General features: G+C 37.7%; 1 protein-coding gene across 11 annotated transcripts in view; it reads right to left on the bottom strand.

The window, feature by feature from the left end:
- Positions 1 to 26059, bottom strand: part of ABCC9 (ATP binding cassette subfamily C member 9) — a 148550-nt gene that overhangs the window by 95894 nt on the left and 26597 nt on the right. For all 11 annotated transcript variants that reach the window (XM_077870791.1, XM_077870799.1, XM_077870794.1 and 8 more), the window contains 6 exons: positions 25219 to 25371; positions 24431 to 24586; positions 20744 to 20878; positions 18790 to 18952; positions 14772 to 14812; positions 13749 to 13891 (listed from right to left, as the gene is read on the bottom strand). In XM_077870791.1, coding sequence (XP_077726917.1) covers positions 13749 to 13891; positions 14772 to 14812; positions 18790 to 18952; positions 20744 to 20878; positions 24431 to 24586; positions 25219 to 25371 — 791 coding nt within the window. The remainder of the gene's footprint in view (positions 1 to 13748; positions 13892 to 14771; positions 14813 to 18789; positions 18953 to 20743; positions 20879 to 24430; positions 24587 to 25218; positions 25372 to 26059) is intronic.

Raw genomic sequence — 26059 nt, 5'->3', positions numbered from 1 at the left:
CTTCTTTGCTTTGTAAATTGAGGTATAATTGACATGTATTTGTTTCAGGTGTACAACATAATGATTCAATATTTGTATAAATTGCAATCTGATTGGCACAATAAGTCTAGTTAACATTGTCGTCATACATAGCTACCGTTTTTTTCTTGTGTTAAGAATGTATAAGATCTACCTCAAAAGTAGTAGTAAAAGATCTTTTTTACCTTTATAGATTTTAGTTGTCATTCTGTTCTTATTATTTTGAAGAGTGGATTTTAAGGAGCACAGCTTTGCCGTTCCAAAAAATACCTTTTAAACAATCTCATACTAGGTCTTTGCACACAAAGGGAAGTCCAGGGGTCAGACTCATTTGCCCTTGTAACTCTATGTCTAGCTGCTCCTGGCACATATTACTCAATGAATGTTTGCTGAATAAATCAAAGAAGGAATAAACCAATGACTCAGACATTTAAGTAAAGTCAGTTGATTCAATTCTCCATTTCACTTTTCTAGTACACACACAAATCTTACTGAAGCTTTTATGGAATTAATGAGTCCCATTCTTACTAAGCATCAGGAAGTAACGGTCTCTGAGTGTAACTGGGGCATAGAGAGAACTTTCTTTCCTCTCTATAACATTCCACTCTGGAACTCTCTAATTACAAGAAATATCGGAGGACCCTAAGATGAAGACTTCTCTGAACCTCCTCCTCCTTTCCCCTCCCCTGTCCTCATCATTCTAGGCTTTCTGACTGAGGGTCCCTGGAACTGCTATCTTGTCATTTTTGATACCTCCATCTCTCCCATTACACAATGAATTCCTTAAGAGCAAAGATTTTCATCTTCAGAATCTAGCCCAATGCCAAAAATACAACATAGTAATTTCTCAAGAAATGTCTGGTGAATGAATAAATGGGTAATACAAAAAGCATTTCCTATGCATATGAGGTCCTTTCAGAAATCACTGAGGCAAAGCAATTATGGAAAATGCATGAATCCTGACCAAGGGTGAAGTAATTTCTACCATGCTGCCAGGGTTATATATTTAAAATCCAAATCTGTTTATGCAGCATTCCTCTCCTTAAAATAACAAATGGCACCCCTTTGCCTCCGGCATCCTTAGCATCATTTCCAGACTGCTCAGGATTTTACTCTCTAGCTTCATCCTCTTCCACTTTCCACATCAGAACCTGTCACCAATTACACTCAACTACATTGAGTCCCCTAAAAATACCAAGATCTCTCACCTACTTACTCATTCCCCCCACCCCGAAAACATTGCTCTCTCAGCTTGAACATGTTTTCCCTTTTTCTTCAACTGAGTCCTACCATTTCTTAAGATCTTATGAAGGAGCCACTAAGTCTTTTAAATCTTCACTGACCAGACTGTCTGCCTTCTCACTCGGTGAACTTCAGTGACCCTCATAGATGGGCCCTGGCATTCTGTGTAGAGCTTAAATAGCATAACACACCATATTGTACTTAGTTTCCCTTCCTGGTCTCGCCAACTAGATTGTAGGTTCCCTGCATACTTCACTCTATCTTTCATCTCTGCAATTCCTAATACCTAGTAATGTACCTAAAGTATTAACAAGTGCATGCAGACCCACAGAAGATATCTCTCTGAAGCACAGAAGGTAGATTAATAAAATGGAGGTACAATAATAAAATGGAAATTGGTAAAGTACCTAAAACATTTAGGCAATGTGCTAGGCACTGTTCTATACTATCTCATTTAATTGTCTCAATCGCCATAAGCAGGGACTACTGTGCTCACTTAAGTGAAGAACCCAAGCTATAGAGACACAAAATGAAGTGCTTGAGGTTGAACAATGAGTACTCTGTGGCGGTACTAGGATTTGACAGCAGGTGCATTGAATACCAACTCCTAAGCCTGCCTCCACCATACTTCTAGGTCAGTATTTTACCAATTTCTCATGTGTTTAAATAATTCATACCAGTATTTAAGGTTTTAGCTACACACGTTATTTTTTCACCTTTCAAGTTTCACTTTGGGTATTTAGATAAAGTTTGAGTACCTTGGACAGGTGCTATTACATTAATCAGGAATAAGTGACTTTGTTGCTGGCAATTATGTTCTTTTCTTGTAGGAACTATAACATCTTTGTAATCAGGGACCAGGCTGAAGTATGCAGGCTCTATGATAAATATCAGTAACAATTTATTTGATCAAAGGTAACTGTAGTGGACTAGCCAAGCATACATTCCTTTGGGAGGTACATGAGAAAAGGATACAAAGTTATTTTCCAATAAAGCAAGGGATTGGTTTTACACATTTTTCTCTTGGCAAGTAATATCTTTGGACATAGATATTGTATTATACATCAAATCCCAGCAACCTTAGCTGAAATTATTTATAAAGGACACAGCATATCAAATTATATTCTCCTCCAGAAAAGCAAAAATGCATAAATTATTTCCTTCCAAATAAAGCGAAGTGGAAAAGGGAGGCAAGCATCCCCCCAAAATCACTCTTTTTTAAGAATTTTAATATTTTACAAACTAGTGACTTTTCCTGCTTTTCTTATTTCGTGACTCTGTTTTTGCGAATATAGACTAGAATACAATATCATAAAGTGTCCAGAAAACTCAACCAGAGTAGGGTGTGAGGTTGTAAAGAGAAAACCTGAATTGTATCTGCCCCCTTCTTCTATTTTATTACTTTTTCATGAGGTCCTGCCCATTGAGCACCCTGAAGACCACTTTGGCTAGCAAACTAAACATTTTTAAAAGAACGTAGAGAATTTTCACATAGGAAAGAATTTTACACAGCACGGAATTTTACTACAGTAGAGGAGTTTGTAAGTTCTTCCAGGTATGTATAACATAGGTTTGGGAGTATGTTGCACCGCCTTCTAACCCACCAAATCTCTGATGCATTGGAGAGTGAGGCAAAGAATTTATACTTCCACGGTCCTGAAGAAAAGGTTTCAAAATCAGCTCACCAAAGTCTCCGATTATAAACAGGCTGCTCAGCTCGTCATGGGCCAATTGGCATCAAAGACTGGTCACGGGTTCCCAGGCACAGAAAAGAATGCCAAACCCAGTCAATACTGGGAAAAAGCTCATTTGGGTTCCCAGAACCAGCACACAGTGGGAGAAAGGCCTGGCTCCTCTGTTGATTGGCCATCTCTGTAGGACCCACAAATCAACTACTGAGACTCATTTTAGAGAAGTAAGTTTTTATAAGCTAATTGTATTAGGCATATGGCTTGGGAAATCTGGAACTGAGCCCTGAAAACAGACTGGTCTTTATCAAACTGGCAAACGCCTTTCCCTGGGACATAAGGAAGAAGGAGTGCTATGCATAAATATACAGTGAATACTGCCCACTCTCAATTTTACCGGCATTTACTGCAGCAGGAGTGTATACTATGGAGTGGGAGGGCACTCCTAGGTTTTTTGGTGTTTTTTTTTATTTTTCCCCCCCAAATAAACTCTTTAAGTCCTTTTGATGCTTGGTAACCTCCTGATTTCAGAGAAGTTACCTGTTATAACTTAACAACTTTTTTATCCCCTCTTGTGGTACAAAGTCAAATTCCAATTAAAAATGAAACCATGGAAGAGACAGCTATTAAATGGAGAAAATGAAACTAAGGACCAAAATAGCAAACTTTGGCCATTCATCAATTTTATTGTTTGAAATAGCTTCCCTTCCAGAGCACTGCCTAATTTGGAAATGGTGCTACGAAAATCAGTCAGTGTTCTGTACAACTGTTTCAGAGGCAAAACGGCACTGAAATAATTTTATGATACTATTGTGACCCATCAGAACTTCAGTTTATAATAAGACAATGCATGTGCATCTTACTGTCATCTGGGTTTGAACCATCATTAAACCAATATAAATTACTCTCCCGAACTGAAGATTCTGGTATTTTAACTGCCACATACTAGCTTTCTTTGTAATATGTCACCATTGGGAAAATTGTCTCATTTTAAAAGACTTTACAAGAAAAAAAAATCAATTAGTTTAAAAAAAAAAAAAGCCTTTACAAGAAATGGGAAATATTGCTATCAGTGGCAATGCCAGGCTTCATATACTTAAGGCCTCTGTTTTCCAATTTTCCTTAGTATTGTTAACATCTTGACATTTCTTTCAAAGGCCAAGTGTGATAATGACTGTTTATGAAACATGCTGAGATCTTATGAAGTTTATCAGATCTTCTACCATAAGCAAAATACTACTTGAAGACTTCCTTGTTTATAACCAAGTATCAGACACAGTAGACTGTGGTGTGTACAGCATTATATAATATAGTATAACCAAGTTTGGTAGCCTACTTATTTATATAGCACAAGAAAATGGTGGGAAAATGGTCATTATTATATATCTATTTTTATTATTGTGCATTGTAGGAAACTAAGTTTGAGACAAAGTATACACTGGTTTAAAAAAATGAGAGAAGCATATTTAAAATGAGCAAAGTGTGGAGGGGTTTTGCACAGCCTTTCCAATTAGAAGAAACCATGAGACTTACTTAGGTTTTTTCCAGATTAAATTAAAATTAAAACAGTGAAAATTTGTTGATGGGAACACTGTCCATCACTGTAACTGCAAATATAAATGGACACAATTTTACTGGAAGATACTATGGCCATTTTCACTTTAAAGATCTTAAAAATGGCGGTGCCTGTTGGCTCAGTCAGTTAAGTGTCCAACTTTTGGTTTTGGCTCAGGCTGTGATCTTGCCATCATGGGATTGAGCTCTGCATACAGCTCTGTGCTCAGTGCAGAGTCTGTTTCAGATTCTCTCTCCCTCTCCTTCCTGCTTACTTTCTCTCTCTCTCAAATAAATAAGAAATTTTTAAACATCTTACAAATGTCTACACTTTTTGACCTACCACTCATGAAAAGCAACACAGCAATATTCATTAAGGACCTTAAAAATGTGCATACTGTTCACACCACTGAACACCAAAAACCCCCAAATAATCTAATTACAAATAGGAAGAAGACATGAATAGACATTTCACCAAAGAGGACCTACAGATGGCTAACAAACACATGAAAAGATGCTCAATATCATTCATCATCAAGGAAATGCAAATCAAAACTATAATGCAATATCACCTCACACTATCAAAATGGCTAAAATCAAAAACACAAGAAACAACAAGCATTGGCAAGGAAGTGGAGAAAAAGGAATCTTTATACATGGCTAGTGGGAATGCAATCTGATGTAGCAACTGTGGAAGATAGTATGGAGGTTCCCCCAAAAAATTAAAAATAGAACTACCCTACAATCCAGTAATACCACTACTGGGTATTTATGCATAGAATGCAAAAACACTTATTCAAAAGGATATATGAGCCCCTATGTTTACTGCGGCATTATTTACAATAACAAAATGATGGAAACAGCCCAAGTATTCAACAATAGATGAATGGATTAAAAATATGTGCCATATATATGTATATACATATATAAACATATATACATATACACACAATAGAGTAGTACTCAGTCACAGAAAAGAATGAAATCTTGCCATCTGCAACAACATGGTTGGAGCTAGAGAATATAATGCTAAATGAAATAAGTCAGTCAGAGAAAGATGAATCCTATATAATTTTTCATATGTGGAATTTGAGAAACAAAACAAATGAACAAAGGGAAAAAAAGAGACAAACCAAGAGACAGACTCTTAAATATAGAGAACAAGGGGCAAGATGGCAGAAGAGTAGGGGTCCTCAACTCACCTGGTTCCACCAACTTACCTAGATAACTTTCAAAACATACTGAACACCTATGAATTTGAACTGAAATTTAAAGAGAGAACAGCTGGAATGCTACAGAGAGAAAAGTTTTCACTTCTAACAAGGTAGGAAGGTGAAAAAAAAAAAGAATAAAGTGGGGGAGGGGAACCATGAGAAGCCAGGCTAAAGCAGAGTCAAGAAAGCCTCTGGGGCAAGAAAGCCCAGCCTTGGAGAAGCAGGAACTTTAAAAATCTGTGCTGGAGTTTTCCCTGATGGAAAAATGCTTAGCAGGGAAATTGGGCAGAATCATGAGAGAGGCAGTGAAGCCTCAAGATTCCTGGAGTCATTATAAGAGAAGGGGCGCCTGGGGGAAAGCTCACCACAAACTGTGCTAAAGAGCTGGAGCACCACAGCCCTCCGGGGTATTTGGGAGAAGCCAGTTGGTTAGGCGGGCCAGCTCCTTTTGGGAGAGGTAGTTCCCGGGAGCACGGGTCCAGCAGCACAGGGCCCCAGATTCCAGGGTGCCCAAGTGGACAAAGCTGGTGATCCTGTGTTCCCCCTGGGACAGGCAGAAGAGGGGAGCACACAGGAAAGCAAGAACACACCTATAGCTGGGCGCCCCACAAGCTATGCAGATCAGTGCACCCATGTCTGCCCCCAGGAGCATCTAGGCTGACTGGGAGACTGCAGTTAGTTACTGCAGGGAGCTGACTCCAAAGCTGGAAATCTGGCTGCCACCATTGTTGTTTTTCCTCTTTGTTTCATCTTGTGCTGGGAGAGGCAGGGCCTCCAGAGAACAAAGGCTTCACAGGATAAACAGCTCACACTGAGCCCAGCACCTGGCAGGGGGTGGGGTATCTCTCCCAGGTACACACACCTGAGAATCAGCACAGCAGGCCTCTCCCCCAGAAGACCAGCTGGAAGAACAAGGGAAGAGCAAGTTTACTGACCAAGCAGTACTGGAAAGTTCCAGGACTGAGGGAAAATAGTATATAGAACTAGAGGCTCCTTTTTTTCTCCCCCATTATGACTTGTTTTTATAAGACACTAAAAACTTCCAATGCTTTTTCTTTTTTCCCACCTTAACTACAATATTTTACCAGCTCCTCATTTTTAAGTTTTTTCCTTTTTGACTCATATTTCTACAATTACATGTCTTAGATATATTTTTCACTTCTGGATTCCCTTCAGCATATTTCATTTAATTTTGGTAAATATACGAGATATGGATTTTGTTTTTTGTTTTTGTTTTCTTCTGCCTCGTTTTGTTTTACAATGGTGGAAGTTATACCTTCTGAAACATGACTAACATACACCCAGAACCAAGTGGAACACCATGTTGGTTCATTCTGGAAGATGATATTCTCTCTTCCTTCCCATTCTGCCCCCTTTTTTTTATCTTGTTTATGTTTTGGTGGTCAATGTTGGGGCTTTCTAGAAGTATTACTGGTTTATATAAATTTGGGATTGAGTATCTTATAACATAAGGAACGAAATAACAAAATACTCTCAGAAACAAGAGGATCACCCTCTAGGATCCCTCAGGTAGACTATATTTTCTCTCCACTATCACTTCCTCACCACCATCATCCCCCCCCCCCTTTTTTTTCTCTTTTTCCTCTTTACTTTCTTTCATTTTTCTTTTTTCTTCTTCTTTGCTTTTATTTTTTGGCTTTTTATTTTGTGTTAAATTTTGTTTTTCACTTTAGTGGTCCTTTTGTTTTATTTTGTTCTGTTCTTCTTTTTCTTTTATTTTCTGGTCTCTGACCTCTTTGGAATTATCTACAGTGTATTTTACTCAGGTCGTGGTTGATATTTTTGACTCAGCCTGCTTATACAGCCACTCTGCACTGGACAAAATGACTACAAGGAAAAATTCACCACAAAAGAAAGAACTGGAAACAGTATTCTCTGCCACAGAGTTACAGAATTTGGATTTCAATACAATGTTGAAATTGAATTCAGAGGTACAATTATAAAGCTACTGGTGGCTCTGGAAAAAAAAAGCATAAAGGACTCTAGAGACTTTGTTACTGCAGAATTGAGATCTAATCAGGCCAAAATTAAAAATATATTAAATGAGATGCAATCCAAACTGGATGTTCTAACTGCTAAGGTTAATGAGGTGGAAGAGAGAGTGAGTGACAGAGAAGACAACTTGACGGTAAGGAAGGAAGCTGAGGGAAAAAGAGGAAAACAATTAACAGTCCATGAGGAAAGGCTCAGGGAAATAAATCAGCTTGAAAAGGAAGAATATACATCTAATTGGGATTCCAGAAGAGGCTGAGAGAGACAGAGGACCACAAAATATATTTGAACAAATCATAGCTGAGAACTCCCCAAATCTGGGTAAGGAAACAGGCATTCAGATCCAAGAGATAGAGAGGACACCCCAAAAAATCAATAAAAAACCATTCAATACCTCGACATTTAAGTGAAACTTGCAAATCTCAAAGATAAAGAGAAAATTCTTAAAGCAGCACTAGACAAGAGATTCTTAACTTATATGGGGAGAAATATCAGATTAACAGCAGACCTCTCCGCAGAGACCTGGCAGGTCAGAAATGGGCTGGCAGGATATATACAGGGTCCTAAATGAGAAGAACAGGCAGCCAAGAATACTTTATCCAGCAAGGCTCTCATTCAGAATAGGAGAGATAAAGAGCTTCTAGGATAGGCAGAAACTGAAAAAATATGTGACCACCAAACAAGCTCTGCAAAAAATATGAAGGGGGACCTTGTAAAAGAAAGAGGGAACCCAAAGAAACAATCCACAAAAACAGGGACTGAGTAGGTAATATGATGACAATATATTCATCTCTTTCTATTGTTACTCTGAACATGAGTGGGCTAAATGAATCCATCAAAAGACGCAAGGCATCGGACTGGATAAAAAAGCAAGACCCATCTATATGCTGTCGACAAGAGACTCATTTTAGACCTAAGGACACCTCCAGCTTAAAAATGAAGGGATGGAGAACCATTTACCATTCAAATGGTCCTTAAAAGAAAGCTGGGGTAGCAATACTCATATCAGATAAATTAAAGTTTATACCAAAGACTGCAGTAAGAGATAAAGAGGGACACTATATCATACTTAAAGGGTCTATCCAACAAAAAGACCTAAAAATCATGAATATTTATGCCCCTAATGTGGGAGCTGCAAAGCATATCAATCAATTAATAACCAAAGAGATATTTAGATAATAATACACTAATAATAGGAAACTTCAACACGGCACTTTCAGCAAACGACTGATTTTCTAAGCACAACATCTCCAAAGAAACAGGAGCTTTAAATGATACACTGGACCAGATGGATCTCACAGATATATACAGAACTTTACATCTGAACACAACTCAATACACATTCTTCTCAGGTGCATACGGAACTTTCTCCAGAATAGACTACATACTGGGTCACAAATCAGGACAATACCAAAATATTGGGATTGTCCCCTGCTTATTTTCAGACCACAATGCTTTGAAACTAGAACTCAATCACAAGAAAAAATTTGGAAGAAACTCAAACACATGAGGGTTAAATAGCATCCAACTAACAGATGAATGAGTCAACCAGGAAATTAGAGAAGAACTAAAAAAAATTCATGGAAACTAATGAAAATGAAGATAGAACCATTCAAAATCTCTGGGATACAGCAAAAATGGTCCTAAGAGAGAAATACATCACAATACAAGCCTCCCTCAAAAAAACTGGAAAAAACTCGAATACACAAGCTAACCTCGCACCTAAAGGAACTGGAGAAAGAATGGCAAGTAAAACCTACACCAAGAAGAAGAGAGATAATAAAGATTTGAGTACAAGTCAATGAAATAGAGACTAGAAGAACTGTAGAACAGATCAACAAAATCAGTAGTTGGTTCTTTGAAAGAATTAATAAGATAGATAAATCCCTAGCCAGCCTTATTAAAAAGAAAAGGGAAAAGACTCCAATAAAATCACAAATGAAAGAGGAGCGATCACAACCAATACCAAGGAAACACAAACGATTTTAAAAACGTATTATGAACAGCTATATGCCAACAAATTAGGCAATCTAGAAGAAATGGATGCATTTCTGGAAAACCAAGATTACCAAAGCTAGAACAGGAAGAAACAGAAAGCCAGAACAGGCCAATAACAAGGCAGGAAATTGAAGCAGTCATCAAAAACCTCCCAAGACACAAAAGTCCAGGACCAGATGGCTTCTCGGGAATTCTATCAAATGTTTAAAGAAGAAATAATACCTATTCTACTAAAGCTGTTTCAATGGATAGAAAGGGAGGGAATTCTTTCAAAGTAGTTTTATGAGGCTAGCATTACCTTGATTCCAAAACCAGGAAAAGACCCCACCAAAAAAGAGAATTATAGACCAATATCCCTGATGAACACAGATGCAAAAATTCTCAACAAGGTACTAGCCAATAGGATCCAACAGTACATTAAGATTATTCACCATGACCAAGTGGGATTTACCCCTCCGCCCCCGGGAAGTAAGTGTGGTTCAACACTCGTAAAACAATCAGCGGGATAGATCATATCAACAAGAGAAAAACCAAGAACCATATGATCCTCTCAATAGATGCAGAGACAACATTTGACAAAATATAGCATCCATTCCCGATCAAAACTCTTCAAAGTGTAGGGATAGAAGGAACATTCCTCAGCATCTTAAAAGCCATGTATGAAAAACCCACAGCAAATATCATTCTCAATAGGGAAACACTGGGAGCCTTTCCCCTAAGATCAGGAACATGACAGGGATGTCCACTCTCACCACTGCTATTCAACATAGTACTAGAAGTCCTAGCCTCAGCAATCAGGCAACAAAAAGAAATAAAAGGCATTCAAATTGGCAAAGAAGTCAAACTCTCCTTCTTCGCAGGTAAGATGATACTATATATAGAAAACCCAAAAGACTCCACCCCAAGATTGCTAGAACTCATACAGCAATTCGGCAATGTGGAGGATACAAAATCAATGCCCCAATATCAGTGGCATTTCTATACACTAACAATGAGACTGAAGAAAGAGAAATTAAGGAATAAATCCCACTTACAATTGCATCCAAAACCATAAGATACCCAGGAATAAACCTAACCAAAGAGGTAGAGGATCTATACCCTAAAAACTACAGAACACTTCTGATAGAAATTGAGGAAGACACAAAGAGATGGAAAAATGTTCCATGCTCACGGATCGGAAGAATTAATATTGTGAAAATGGCTATGTTACCCAGGGCAATCTACACGTTCAATGCAATCTTTATCAAAATACCATGGACTTTCTTCACAGAGTTGGAAGAAATCATCTTAAGATTTGTATGGAATCAGAAAAGACCCCGAATAGCCAGGGGAATACTGAAAAAGAAAACCAGAGCCGGGGGCATCACAATGCCAGATTTCAAGCTGTATTACAAAGCCATGATCATCAAGACAGTATGATACTGGCACAAAACCAGACACATAGATCAATAACGGAATAGAAAACCCAGAAATGGGCCCTCAACTCTATGGTTAACTAATATTGTACAAAGCAGGAAAGAATATCCACCAGAAAAAGGAGAGTCTCTTCAATAAATAGTGTTGGGAAAATTGGAAAGCCACATGCAGAAGAATGAAACTAGACCATTCTCTTACACCAGATACAAAGATAAAACTCAAAATGGATGAAAGATCTAAATGTGAGACAAGAATCTATCAAAATCCTAGAGGAGAACACAGGCAGCACCCTTTTTGAACTTGGCCACAGTAACTTCTTGCAAGATACATCCATGACGGCAAGAGAAACAAAAGCAAAAATGGATTACTGGGACTTCATCAGGATAAAAAGCTTCTGCACAGCAAAAGAAACAGTCAACAAAACTAAAATACAACCTACAGAATTGGAGAAGATATTTGCAAATGACATATCAGATAAAGGGCTAGTTTCCAAGATCTGTAAAGAACTTATTAAGCTCAACACCCAAGAAACAAACAATCCAATCATGAAATGGGCAGATAAAATGGACAGAAATTTCACCATAGAAGACATACACATGGCCAACAAGCACATGAGAAAATGCTCCACATCACTTGCCATCAGGGAAATACAAATCAAAACCACAATGAGAGACCACCTCACACCAGTGAGAATGTGTGAAATTAATAAGACAGGAAACAACAAATGGGAGAGGATGTGGTGAAAGGGGAACCCTCTTGCACTGTTGATGGGAATGCAAACCGGTGCAGCCACTCTGGAAAACTGTATGGAGGCTCCTCAAAAAGTTAAAAATAGGGCATCCTGGGGGGCTCAGTGGTTTAGCACCGCCTTTGGCCCAGGGCCTGATCCTGGAGACCCGGGATCGAGTCCCATGTCAGGCTCCCTGCATGGAGCCTGCTTCTCCCTCTGCCTGTGTCTGTGCCTCTCTCTCTCTCTCTGTGTCTCTCATGAATAAGTAAATAAAATCTTTTTAAAAAAAGTTAAAAAGAGAGCCACCCTACGACCCAGCAATTGCACTACTGGGTATTTACCCCAAAGATACAGATGTAGTGAAAGACCGAGACACCTGCACCACAATGTTCATAGCAGCAAAGTCCACAATAGCCAATTGTGGAAGGAGCCACAATGTCCTTTGACAGATGAATAAAGAAGATATTATACACACACACACACACACACACACACACACACACAATGGAATATTGCTCAGCCATCAGAAAGGACGAATACCCACCATTTGCATTCCACATAGATGGAACTGGAGGGTATTATGCTGAGTGAAGAAAGTGAATCGGAGAAAGACAATCATCCTATGGTTTCACTCATATGAGGAATATACGACATAATGAAAGGTATTATAAGGGAAAGGAGGGGAACTGAGTGGGAAAAATTAGAAAGGGAGACAAACCATAAAAGACTCCTAACTCTGGGAAACAAAGGGTTGCAGAAGGGGAGGTGGGTGGGGAATGGCATAACTGTGTGACGGGCACTGAGGGGGGCACTTGATGCGATGAGCACTGGGTGTTATACTATATGTTGTAAATCGAACTTCAATAAAAACAAATGAAAAAAAAAAACTATAGAAAACTAACTGATGGTTACCAGAAGGGAGGTGGATGCGGGGATGGGTGAAATAGTGAAGGGGGTTAAGAGTACAATTATCTTGATGAGCACTGAGTAATACATGGAAGCGCTGTCACTATATTGTACACCTGAAACTAACATAACACTGTATGTTAACTATACTGGAGTTTAAAATAAAAAAATTAATAAAATTTTTAAAAATACAGATACTGTTAGAAGTATCCCATCCCTACTTCTAGAAATCTGTGTAAAGAAAATAATCAGAGAAAAGTTTAAATATATAAAAAGATGTTGATTTCTATGTTACTTATGTTAGGTAGAAAGCAGAAACACTCTAAAGCCCAATAAGGAGGTAATCAGCAAATAAGTTAGAGAACAGTACTTTGAAATAATGGACTATAGCATATCCAATAAATATCATGATCTTAATGAGGGGAAAAATAAACAATATGTGAAATAAGGAGTCAAAAGCTACATAAACTTAGGCAGCCCGGGTTGCTCAGCAGTTTAGCATCGCCTTCAGCCCAGGGCCTGATCCTGGAGACCCGGGATCGAGTCCCAAGTTAGTCCCTGCATGGAGCCTGCTTTTCCCTCTGCCTGTGTCTCTGCCCCTCTGTGTGTGTGTGTGTGTGTGTGTGTGTGTGTGATGAATAAATAAATAAAATCGTTTTCAAAAAAAGCTATATAAACTCAAATTTTTTATTTCGGAATAATTATTTTCATTTAAAAACAATTGTAGGGAGGCCAGGTGCTCCCAGTGGTGACAAACAAGTGTTGTCTTTTAAAATTAATTGATTAATTAATTAATTAATTAATTAAAAACAATTGTAAAAGCCTGAAAAGTAGCATATTCAAATTTTAACATGGTTATCTCTGGGCAGTGATTTTAATGTTCTTTTTTATACTTTTTCAAATTGACTACCACGAGCATATATTCATTTCTATAATCAAGCAAAGAATTTCAGACATTCCAGGGCATACCTTATGATGGCTTTGACTGCAAATCTGACCACTGTAGAAAGCAGGAACAGCGGCGTGACCAGGATATGAAAGAGAGACAGGGAAGCAAAGGCCTCTGCAGGTTTTAGATTGTTCCCACTAGCATAGGCATGGGTCACGAATGTCTGTGCAAAGAGAGAAGTTCTTTAGAGAAAGCTGGAGAAACTTTCACAAATGCTTACATTCAATTTTATAAACCTATCATATTCTGCTACACCAATCCTGACTCTGAGAACAATTACTTCATCCAAATTACATCCCTAACAAAATACTTGTCATTGGTAGAGTACTTAATGGTTTACATGGCATCCCCGCAGTAAACTTGTGAGAAGAGCAGAACAGATTCTATTTAGATTAGGAAATCGATTTCTGTCAAATTGCTGAGTAGGGGAGGGTAACAGAGAAGTGAACCTAGAATTCTTAACAACCAGGTGGGTCCTTTTCAACTAATACTAAATTTTCTAAGAGAAAAAGAAGGTATTCCATTGTTTTAGGGTCCCTATTATGGATCTTTACTAAATTTGCCAACATTAGTGTTCAATGTAGAGTTATTTATGTTTCTAAATGTAGTCCTAGTTTGTCATTTTAGTCTGAAATATAATGTAATTTTCTGGTTGTTGATTTACCACTATCCTGATACACGAATGTCTGGGAAACAGGTCATGAAGATTACAACAGTTAGTCCCCAACTACTATTAATTTTGCACCCCAGGGCACACTTGGCAATGTCTGGGGAGCGCTAACAGCATCCAATAGGAAGAAGCCAGGGATGCTGCTACACATCCTCGTGCAGAGGAATGGCCCCTCCCAACACAGAATTATCTAGGCCAAAAAGTCTATGGTGTCACCTTTGAGAAACCCTGGATTAGAATGATTACAATGGGGATTGCAAGAGAAAACTGGCAGAGGTAAAGTAACATATATTACCAACCACACGTTCTTGATCTAAATCATTTCTAAACACTGACTTAGTTCCATTTCTAAAAGCAAGAGAAAGTTTCTTACAGCGAGAACAGCTGCTATGGGAATTGCTGCGTTCATGAAGACTGTGGAAAGAAATCAAATACATTAGGTTCATTGAACTGTGAAACATTTTAAGTAACTTTAGTTAATCATCTATTATTACTTTAATAATAATCTCTATCTTCCCTTGAAGATAGAGAGGAACAAGTGCATTAAATAACATTTTGTCTGGAGTCCACATACATTGCCCAGTTGGTATTTCCTTGTTCACAGTCTTATGAGTTCCCCCATATTAGTCTGAATCAGAAAATATTTTTTCTTTTTTTAAACAGATTTTTTTAAAGATTTTATTTATTTATTTGAGAGAGAGAGAGAGAGAAAGAGAGAACACAAGCAGGGTGAGGGGCAGAAGGAAAAGCAAGGAAAACACTAGCATTTAGAGGTCACAGTAAAATTAAAAAGCGAAGTTCATGATTTGTAGTTAAATTTTTCATAAACCATAGAATTCTAGGGACTGAGGAGTAAACGACTAAGTGAATTGGTAACAGAGTGGAAGCTGGAACCTTGTTTACTTGACATGCAGGAGAGAATCCATCCAAAAATCATCATCAGTCCTCATGATCTATTCTCATGAATTACCCTGACCATTATATGCAGAATCAGATTGTGCCTTTGCAGGTCCAGGTATGGCTTGGTTATCAAATCCGAATTCTTATACAATACTGGGAATCCGAACACTGCCCTGAGCTTCCTAACAGCACAGATGAGGAGCTATGTTTCTGCTGCCACCTCTTTTCTGTGGCTATTGTTACTCCATTCTTTAAGTGTATTTCTTTCTTTTCCCCTCATTATTATTTATACTTAATTTTATAATCAACGTCTTTGAATAGGTAATCTCCCCTTGATGAAGAGGAACAAGAGCAACTACTATTTGGCTGAAAACCATTTATATAGCAATCTGCACCAAGTATTATAGCGGGTACTCTTCCTAATCCCATTATAAAGGTGCGAACAAGAAGCTTCCGTTCACACAGCTGGGATTCAAACCAATGTAGTCAGGCCTCTCGGACTGCTCACCACCACCTTGCTCTGCACTAACACACCACAATAATTGAGATACAATAAGAATACTTTCCATACATTCTCATATTTAATGACCACAACTATTCTACACAATAATGAGGCAGCAGCTTATGAAGGGTGAGTAGCATGCAAGATTCCAAACTAAGAGGTGATAGAGCTTGGATTTAAACCCAGAACTTTCTGGTCTCAAAGCTGTATGTTCTTTTCACTTCTCCATATAAAATTCCATCAAAGTGAAGACAAAAAAAATATGATACTGTCTTTTTGCCTCTTACCAGTGGATTAAATCCATAAATAGTACATGACGATTTGGCAATGGAAGCTAGGAAATTACAGAATTTCTCTTCCCCCCGCCCCCACCCAGATATTATCTCAACTGGCAAGAACACTGATTCATAAATGTAAAGATGGATCTTCAATTCTACTAGTAAGTGTCCTGTTTAACTTTGTTTTACAATATTTTCAGATTATCACTTATTGAGCACTTTTATGTTTCAGGTACTTTTCTAAACACTTTGCACACATTATCTTATTTAATTCCCCAAGATACTCTTAATACTTCCCAGCTTCCTGATGAGAAAATGGAGACTCCCCGCAAATACTGACCAAGGCTGGAGAGCTGACAAGTTACTGAGGCAGGACTTCATTTCAGGTCAGCTTGCCCTCTAAGCCTCAACAGTAACCACTCTGTTATTGTTATAAATGTTGATCTTTTTCTTTCATTATTTTTATCTTCTTGTGGTGCTCTACAAATACCATTTATAAGATGCATATATGTTTATAATATATATATATATATATGATTTATTTATTTATTTGTTTGTTTGTTTGTTTTTAGGTAGGCTCCATGCCCAGTGTGGAGCCCAGTGTGGAGCCCAGTGCAGGACTTGAACTCAGGATCCTGAGATCAAGACCTGAGCTGAGATCAAGGGTCAGATGTTTAACTGACTGAGCCATCCAAGCACTTCTATTTATAGAATACTTTTAACAGTTACTAAACAGTGTCACATTCATTGCCTCATTTGATTCTCACAATACACCTGTGGTAATGATTTATTATTATTACACCAATTTTAGATGAGGAAACTGACAGAGGTTAGTGAGCACTAGACCATTTGCCAGGTGCTTTATATGAGATAATGAGTTCTGAAGCATTTGACATAGTGGATAGAATAGAATCAACAACTTTATCAGCATTTGTATCGTTTATTATTTTAATCTTCCCTATAGTCCTACATGGTAGACATTATTATCACCTCATGTTACAGACTAAGATATGGAGGTTTGGAGGATATAAATGACTTGGTCAAGGCCACAGTGCCAAGAAGAGGCAGAGCTGGGATTTATAGGCAGATCTATGCAACTCCCATAGTTCATGCTCTGAATCACCAAGAACACTGTACTTAATCAGATCATAAATCTTACAAGTGGTCCAACTGGAGTTTTACACAATTGACTCAAGAATTCTTGCTGCCTATCATAAATACATGTACTCTGTATTTTTACCTTCATGATTTGTTTTTCTCCCCCATTATGGCCTCCTCTGTTTTTTCTCATTTTATATCCAACTTTCAAAAACCAACTAAATCTCACGTCTGGAGACAGACAAACTGGATTAACAATCCATTTCTGTGATTTATTAGGTGAATGATTTAAGGGAAATTCAAGTTCCTTAAGCTCTCTCCACCTCAGTCTTTTAATATCTAAAATGGAATTAATAGTAGAATCTAAATCATTGGATGTTGGGAGGGTTAAATGAGATGATATGTGTAAAGCCACTTATGGCAATAATTGGCTGAGTATCTCAATATATTTTTATTGTCATTATTTCTGGCTGCACCCATCCTTCTTATGAGTATTTTAGCCCACTGCACAGAGAAATATGCATTCCTCTGTCAGGGTCACCAGCTTACTGTACTACTATATAAACAAATGGATACCAATCTTTCCATCTTCTAGCATTTGGATACCATATTAGCAGTGGTGCCGAGATGGAAGAAAAATCTTCCTCCCATTTCATTTCTAGTCCTAAGGCCTAGAATAAATGAGCTATACAAACGAAATACTTTCTCCAAATCTATTTTACAAAAGAAGTATTTATAATCTCTAAGAACTAAAGTAGTTTAGAATTCGAGAGGAAACAATATATAAACCTCCAAAATTTTAGTTTGTTCAAAGTCTTGGGAACAATAAAGATAAGTAAAACTGACACACAAACCAAATCAAATGTTAGTGGGAGTAGTTTGGCTAAGTTTGTAAGAATTGTACTAACATAAACTTAATTATTCTTGAGAGTACTCAGTGTCACTCTGAGGGGAAAAAACAGTTTTTAAAACAATTACTTTATAAAAATTATAGCTGAAGATAAAAGTGCTCCGTATTTAAAAGTTCTTGAAACTTCTTTCACTTGGAATTATTGACATTTCTTCTCAATTTTCAAAATTAGCATTTTAAGTATAATCTTCAAGAAAATGTAATATTATAAACTCCCAGATAGATAGGTAAGACAACTACAGATTATTTTGGAAGATCTTTGAGGATAAGAACTCAATAGTAATATAGCTAAATCAACTTAACAAATTTTTACTGAAAACCCACTATTCATCCCAATGGTAACTGATGTGACAGTCTCAATTACAGGTACTATGCTCATCTCCATCCCCATTTTACAGATGAAGAAACCAAGGATTTCAGATGCAAAGTAACATGACAAAAGTACACATCTTTTTTTTTTTCTTCAAAAGCACTCATTTTATAAGGAAACAAATTCAGATTTACCTGACTCTAAGCCTATGCCAACCCTGCATTTTAAATTTAAATATAGGCTCATGTGGCTAATGGCTATTGGATAACACCTCACCTATGTAGAAAGCAAATGGGCTTCCTAGGATAAGTAGAATGTCTCAGGGGGCACAACCTAAACTGAATAGGCCACATCACATGTTTTTTGGTGGTCCTTAGAGCAATGGCAACTTACTGGAGAGTGATGTATAAAGTGCAAAGGTTTTGAGACTGGATAGTTCTTTCATTCTTGTTTCTTCTACACTTTTGCAAAAGATGTGCTCCCAGGCATACAACTTTAGAAGTTTGATGCCTTTCAATATTTCATTTGTTTTCTTCAGTCTCTCAGTAGAATAATCCTATAAAACAAAGAATTTTTTTAAAGTGCACGCCACATACAAGTGAATCAAAGAGGCTGGACTATATATATAAATGTATATACATATATACACATATACATATATCACACAGTAATGAAACAGATCTTGATTTCTGCCTGGCTCTGCCACTGGTTGTGGCTGTGAGATCCCGTGGAAGGAAGGAGGCAAACTTTCTGTGTTTTCTCCTTCCAACTCTAAAATGAAGAGTTGAATGAAATGGCCTCAGATCTCTTTCCACCTAAAAATTCTTACGTTTCTGTCACTTTGGGTTAAATAAAAGCAGTTTCTTAAAGTTTCACATGATTTCCTTGAATAATGTCTACAGACTGTATATACAGACATTTAGGGAAATGATACAGAAACTTCCAGTGGCTCCTTCTAACATCTAACTCATTTTATTCTCTCCTCAGCACTATCACTCACACTTAGAAAACAATGAATGTAAAAAAAAAGTTAGGGTTGTGTATGTTCCCACTGTATGTGTTCACATTGCATCTTCATAATATACTTATTGAAACCAAGGCTATTACCTTTAACTTCAAGAGATTTCTACATACTTCTTCATAAGCTCTGGTCTAAGACCTAAATTAGATGTACTAATTGCTAAGAATTTGGATCAACTGAAAAGAGATTTTACTCAACTGTTGCAACTTCCACTACTACCACGTATAAGAATTATCAGTAAGGTACATTATGACCCATGAACTATCAAAAGGAGCAGCACAACTGGCCAAAAGACAGGTAGGAGGAAGCAAAAGTAGCAAATGGCTCAGTTTTTGTTCATCTTTTGGTCTCTACAGGGTCTTGAGTGCCTATCAGATGATTGTTACATGAGTCAATGAATACTGTATGACGAGCTGAATGAGAGACAGATGTCTGAGGATTGTCATGTCTGCACTCTGTGGCCCTCTTCCTCACCTCTCTATTCACGTCCTGAAGTAAAGATAGGGAGATGGCTCAGACAGAAATAATGAGTAACCTCACCGGGAGCAGCAGAAAAACAAGTGATAAAAACCACCTGCACATGCAACTTGCTTTTCACAGAAGAAACCAACTTGGAAAACAATTCTGTCAGGGGCAGCATCCCTACATGTCACGCCTGATTTACAGACAGCCTTGCTCATATTTAATCAAACTGTATTTCTAAACATGCTGCCAACAATTTTATTATTTGTCAATATTTCCTTAAAAGAAGCTAATTCTTGGGTCCAATAAAATGATTTCATGGCACACTGAAGCCAGAAAGGATCAATAATTGGGCTTTTTCTTGTTTGCCAAGTGGACCATAAACATAGCCAGAGCAGCTGCCACTGAAATATTTCTGTGTAATTTCATAGATCATCACATGGTTTGATTCAATTTTAGGGAAATTTAACTTCAGAAGCAGCAAACCCAATGCTTTATTTGTTCTTTGATACATTTATCCTATGTCAATAATTAGCATCCAATGGGCTCAAAACACACTTAGGTGTATTCTCTAGACAAGTGATCTACAAGAAGATCCAACATCTCATCCCTCATGGCACTTAAAAACATTAGGATTTGTGACTCTGGTGTTTTGAGTCTAAGATCATCAAGTCATTCATTTCAAGTCCACTTTTAAAAAGTGTTTTTGCAACACAGAAAATACACATTTGCTACCTAAGAGTTGAAAGGAAATATGATAATTTCCAAATGATTCTGAGTGGCATGTATTAATTTCCTATTATTTCAAAAATAAAAAAGCTTACTAGATTTTCCTAATCAAGTTTCCGAAGGATGTTAACTTACAAGAGTGCTTTTCTGAGCCTCTGCCAACTTTGTAGCGATGAAGTACTGAATTGGCGCGAGGAGCACAATGACAGCTGCGCCAACCAATGCGCTCGATCCAAGTAAATTATAGAGCAGAATCACTCCCATTATGATCTATAAAGGAAAACATATGGAAAAGGGAAAATGAATAGGAGTGTGGGGACCACTGCATGAAAGGAAATATGGTGAAAATGTAGTAGTTCTTAATTATTAATTAATAAGTATATTTATTTGGAAGTCAACTCAACTAAGAACTGTTGGATTTTACTATGTTTTATTTGAGGAATGCTAAGTAGTAGGAATTTATTTTTAGTCTGATGATCTGTACAACTGGTGTCAAACCAATTTACTGCATGATGCTTCAGACTGGTCCCCTGATGCTTCTGACCTAACATAGTCTTCACATTTTTAAAAAGACAGGAAATTTTTCTTGACAATGTTATCACCCGCTGTAACTGACATTCCATATTGTCATGGAATTGTACTAGCTTTTCCAGGCAGGAAGGATAGAAAGCAGGAGGCAGCATCATAATGTAAGTGAGCACTGGATGGTTGTTGTAGGTTAAAGGCATAATCCGAGCTCCTCACGTCCTCAATGTCCCCAGAAGTCACTTGATGACAAGAGGCTAAGCTTCATTAAAATTGTGAAGAAGCTAAAGTTGGTGGTATTTCATACCTCACTTTCTTTTTTAAATTTATTTCCCAAAATCTAGAGCTGAATCATGTAAACCAACCATCTCTGGTTTGTCACTTTCTTCTTCTTCCTTTAAAAACTTAAAAGATTTGACCTGCAATCTTCTTTCCCCACTTTTTTCCTCCAGTAGCTCAGTTTATCATGGCTAAAAATGACAACTAATTAACTACACCCATGCAGTAAAAGCATTTAACCCTTGTGTGTATGCCAATGATAACAACTAACAGTGGCCTTTTAGAGGCAAGTGCACATATTTACTGCCTGACCAATTGGGCTTTTTAGGGATTCCAATTAAAATGAAAGCTTCTTTAACGACACTCATGATACAGTCAACCAGAAGCAGCCTGGGATTTTTGGTGCATTTTAAATTATATCATGTAGGCAGCCTTGACCTGTATATAAGTACATATTGATAAAATGAAACCAAGCATATTTTAAGTTTTACTTTGTGTCATGCACTGTGCATGATATACACTTTTATTTGACTTGGATTTCCATTTAAAACTAAAAAGACAAATAAATTTTCAAACTACTATATCTTATTTACTATTGTATGCATTTCAATACCACTTGGTACAGAGGGACATAGGTGATCAAGTGGATTTAGTAAGATCTACAGTTTAAACTCTACAGGATGCAAAACTTGAGATAACTAAAAATATTCAGCATCACATAGAGAAAAGGGCTGAAAATACTTCTTTTGTGATTTTACCCAATTAGGGGGGAAAACCCACATCTTTTCTAAAATACTATTTTCCATAAAAAATAGCGAAACTGCCCTCCAGCTTGTTAGTGTTCCTATCACCTAATAAAGTGTGACATTTTAGAATACGTCAGCTATTGAAATTATGGGATGGAATACAAAAATTGCTCTACTTCAGAAATGCCATAAGAGAGTCTGTCAAAATGAAAGGGGGCAAGCCTTGGCTCTGTGACTTGCCTGAATTTGGTCAATAATGATAAAAACTAACAACTACTGAATGCCCGTGAAATGCCAGGCACTACACTGAACGTGCTACACATATTAACTTATTTAGTCCTGCCAATTCCAACAATTCTATAAGGCAGATACTATTATCACTCCCATTTTAAAGTTAAGGAAGCTGATGCTTTGAGGATTTAAACACATGTGCAAACTGTTATGCCCAAGATTGCAAATCTGAGAAAACCACCAAGGAGCCGACACCAATGCAAACACACGAGGGTTTATTTACAAGCTCGAGCTTGGGTCCAAGTATACCCAACACAGCGAAGCAGGGACTTGTTAACTAGTTAACTAATGCCACCACCCATGGATCTAACCCAGGTACCCGGTTCTGGGGGGACTGCCCAGGAGCCTACTGGGAAGTGGACTTCACTGAGGGAAAACCTGGAAAATTCAGATACCGGTATTTACTAGTGTTTATAGATACTTTTTCAGGATGAACAGAGGCATTTCCCACCAAACATGAAACAGCACAGATCATGACCAAGAAACTGCTGGAAGACATCTTACCAAGGTATGGTTTTCCTGTTAGAATTGGATCAGACAACAGACCAGGATTCATCTCTAAGATAAAACAGGGAGTGGCACTAGTATTTGGGGCAGATTGGAAATTACATTGTGCTTATAGGCCCCAAAGCTCAGGACAGGTAGAGAAGATAAACGGAACATTAAAGGAGACCTTAACTAAATTAGCCCTGGAGACTGGCAGGGACTGGGTGACTTTCCTCCCCTTTGCCCTATATAGGGTGAGGAACTCCCCATATAAGATGGGACTTATCCCCTACAAAATCATGTTCAGTCTTCTTCCACCTATTATCCCCAATTTAAAACCTGAGGTGCTTGCTGAGTTTGATGATAACCAATTTCTTTTCTCCCTCCAAATGTTACAAAGAGCCCATGAACAGGTATGGCCTAAGCTGAAAGCCCTCTACAAAACCGGGCCACCCCTGACCCCCATCGATATCGACCAGGTGACTGGGTGGGTCCGGAGATACCAATACCAGACACTTCAACCTCGCTGGAAGGGACCCTACATTGTGATCCTGACCACTCCCACGCTCTCAAGGTCGATGGGATTACTCCCTGGGTCCACTACACCATGTCCAGCCAGCTGACCCACACGCCATTCTCAAGGACTTTGTTCCAGAATGGAAAGGCCAACCAGACATGGACAATCCCCTAAAGCTAAGACTGCGTCATTCTCATGTACCCTGCTAAATTAGTTGCTTCTGTCAAAGACAGAGTCAATGCAGTTCAGGTCATGGTACTCAGACAGCAATACCAACCAGTGGACCTTGTTACTGAGACCAGCATGGACCCATGATTGGGTCCTTCCTTAGGTTCCTCTGAGAGGGGGAAATGTGGAGGCCGAGAAAATTAAGGCCATTCCACCTCAAGTTTAGCATTAGCACAAGTATAGCCATCTCAGGCCCCTGTGAATAAGAGCTGAACTTTACAGGAAAAACTGCAGAACACCCTTGACAGAGAGTCCCATATCAGAATGAAAACAGAGCTCAGAATGCCCTTGACAGAGACAGAAAGTCCCATATTGGAATGAAAACAGAGCTTAAGAAATTCCTCCACCCCTTCTGAAAATTCCCTAAAACAGCCCATAAAAACCCAGCTGTAACCCCCTTCAGGGTCCAAGTCCCTGCTCCACTGTGTCGGGTATACTTGGACTCAAGCTCGAGCTTGTAAATAAACCCTCGAGTGTTTGCATCGGTGTCGGCTCCTTGGTGGTTTTCTCAGATTCGCAATCTGGGGCACAACACAAACCGGTAGAGCAAATACTTGAACCTAAGAGGTAGAATTCCAAACCCCTTTCTTAACCTATATCAGAGTATTTCTGAGTTTCAGCTTTCTCTTCTTTAAAAAGGGTATAATAACCTAGCATATTCAAAAAGTTTACCCTTTATTGAGCTAAATATCTCATACTCCTTTTGTTTTGTTTCCTCTGCAAATGAGAATATTTTATATATTGATTTACCTGAACAGGCATTGCCCATAGATTGGGACACAGGAACAAGAACCACATAAGCTGATTGGTTTCAATGGCAACCAAGTTATTAATCTGTCCCAGGGTCATCTCTCCCATGGATAAATTAGATGTAGACAGCCTAAGGATTTTATTGTATATCATGGCCTGCAAAACAAACAAACAAAAAAGTACTTGAAGCTCTAAACTTGATCAACACTCTATTCACTTTTATTGAAAAGATGACACTTTAAATTTTTCTGGAGAACAAAGGAAAAAAAAACAGAATACTATCTCCTTAAGTCAACCACTATCTTCATTTTAGCATAGTTACTTTCAGTCCTCAACTATATACAAATTTAATTTTCTGGTGATACAATCAAAATGAATATTCAGTTTTAAACATAACCTCTAGAACAAACTGAAACAAAGATAAATAATGTAAATTCTCAAAAGTTTTCTTTCTTTTTTTTTTAAGTAGGCTACACACCCAGTGTGGAGCTCAACCCGAGGTTTGAACACACAACCCTTATATCAAGACTTGAGCTGAGATGCAGAGTCAGAAGCTTAACCGACTGAGCCACCTAGGTGCCCCAAAAGTTTTCTAATTACTACAAAAGCTTTTAAAAATTCAGTGGGTTTACTAATTAGCTCTGTTTATTTTATTAAGTAGCTTCTAGAAGTGTTGAAGTACGAAAGTAAAAACAGAATGAAAAACAAAATTGACTCCACTATCCTCCTCTCATTGGATGGCATATTGTATTTTCAAAAAACAAAGATCATTCAAAGCTTTTACATACCAGCAGAGCTCCACGGAGGTTAATGCCAGTCTCTATGGTTACATAGTAGGAAGCCTGTAAAAATGTCCTTTGCAGGATAAGGGCCAGGAAAAGGAGAACTGCTAGTACATAAGCATTTTCAAGAAATTCCTTTGATGAAAGGGTTTCTGAAATCTTGTCCCAAAAGAAAAAGACATAAATTATACCTGGTCTTTTCATATGCCAGGTGTACAGTTCACATTTATTAAATGACATATGATTTTTAAATATAAAAACTCAATGTCTTTATAATACAGCAGTGGAATGAGCCATAGCAAGGCAATTTTGGCTTTTCTTCATTATGTCCACAGATACAAATTCAAACTAGTTTAATGCATAAAATCCCAAACTGATCATTTAGATTGCTGGAAATGCCTGATTAGGGAAAAAAGGTACATTTTAATTTTTAAAAATTTGAGTATATTTTCTGCAAAGATAAATTGAGAAGTAGTAGCTGAAGATTAAAGTTAATTTAGACTGTAATTTAGAAGTAGAAACCACAACATTGATGGTCAGCAAGACCAATGAAACAAAAATACAATTTCTATAGCTTTACAAATTTAAAATAATTCTACATAGTTGACTTACTCTAATTCTCATGTATCTTAATTTATATTAACAAAATAAATTATAAAATATGTAATGTGGCTATTAATTTCACCCACGTTGACACTTCCAGTAACAAAACATAACTTATGAAATCATTTCAGCAGGAATATGAGTGAAGTCATCATAGGGAAATACAAAACTGATTGCTTTTTGTTTGTACCAATAGTATGTGGTATCTTGGTTAGAAGTGAGGGAAAAGTAACACTTAAATAAG

This window comes from Canis aureus, chromosome 25 (assembly GCF_053574225.1).
Source record: "Canis aureus isolate CA01 chromosome 25, VMU_Caureus_v.1.0, whole genome shotgun sequence".
Classification (NCBI taxonomy): Eukaryota; Metazoa; Chordata; class Mammalia; order Carnivora; family Canidae; genus Canis; species Canis aureus.
The sequence above is the reverse complement of the archived record's forward strand: the minus strand, read 5'-3'. Positions and strand labels throughout refer to the sequence as shown.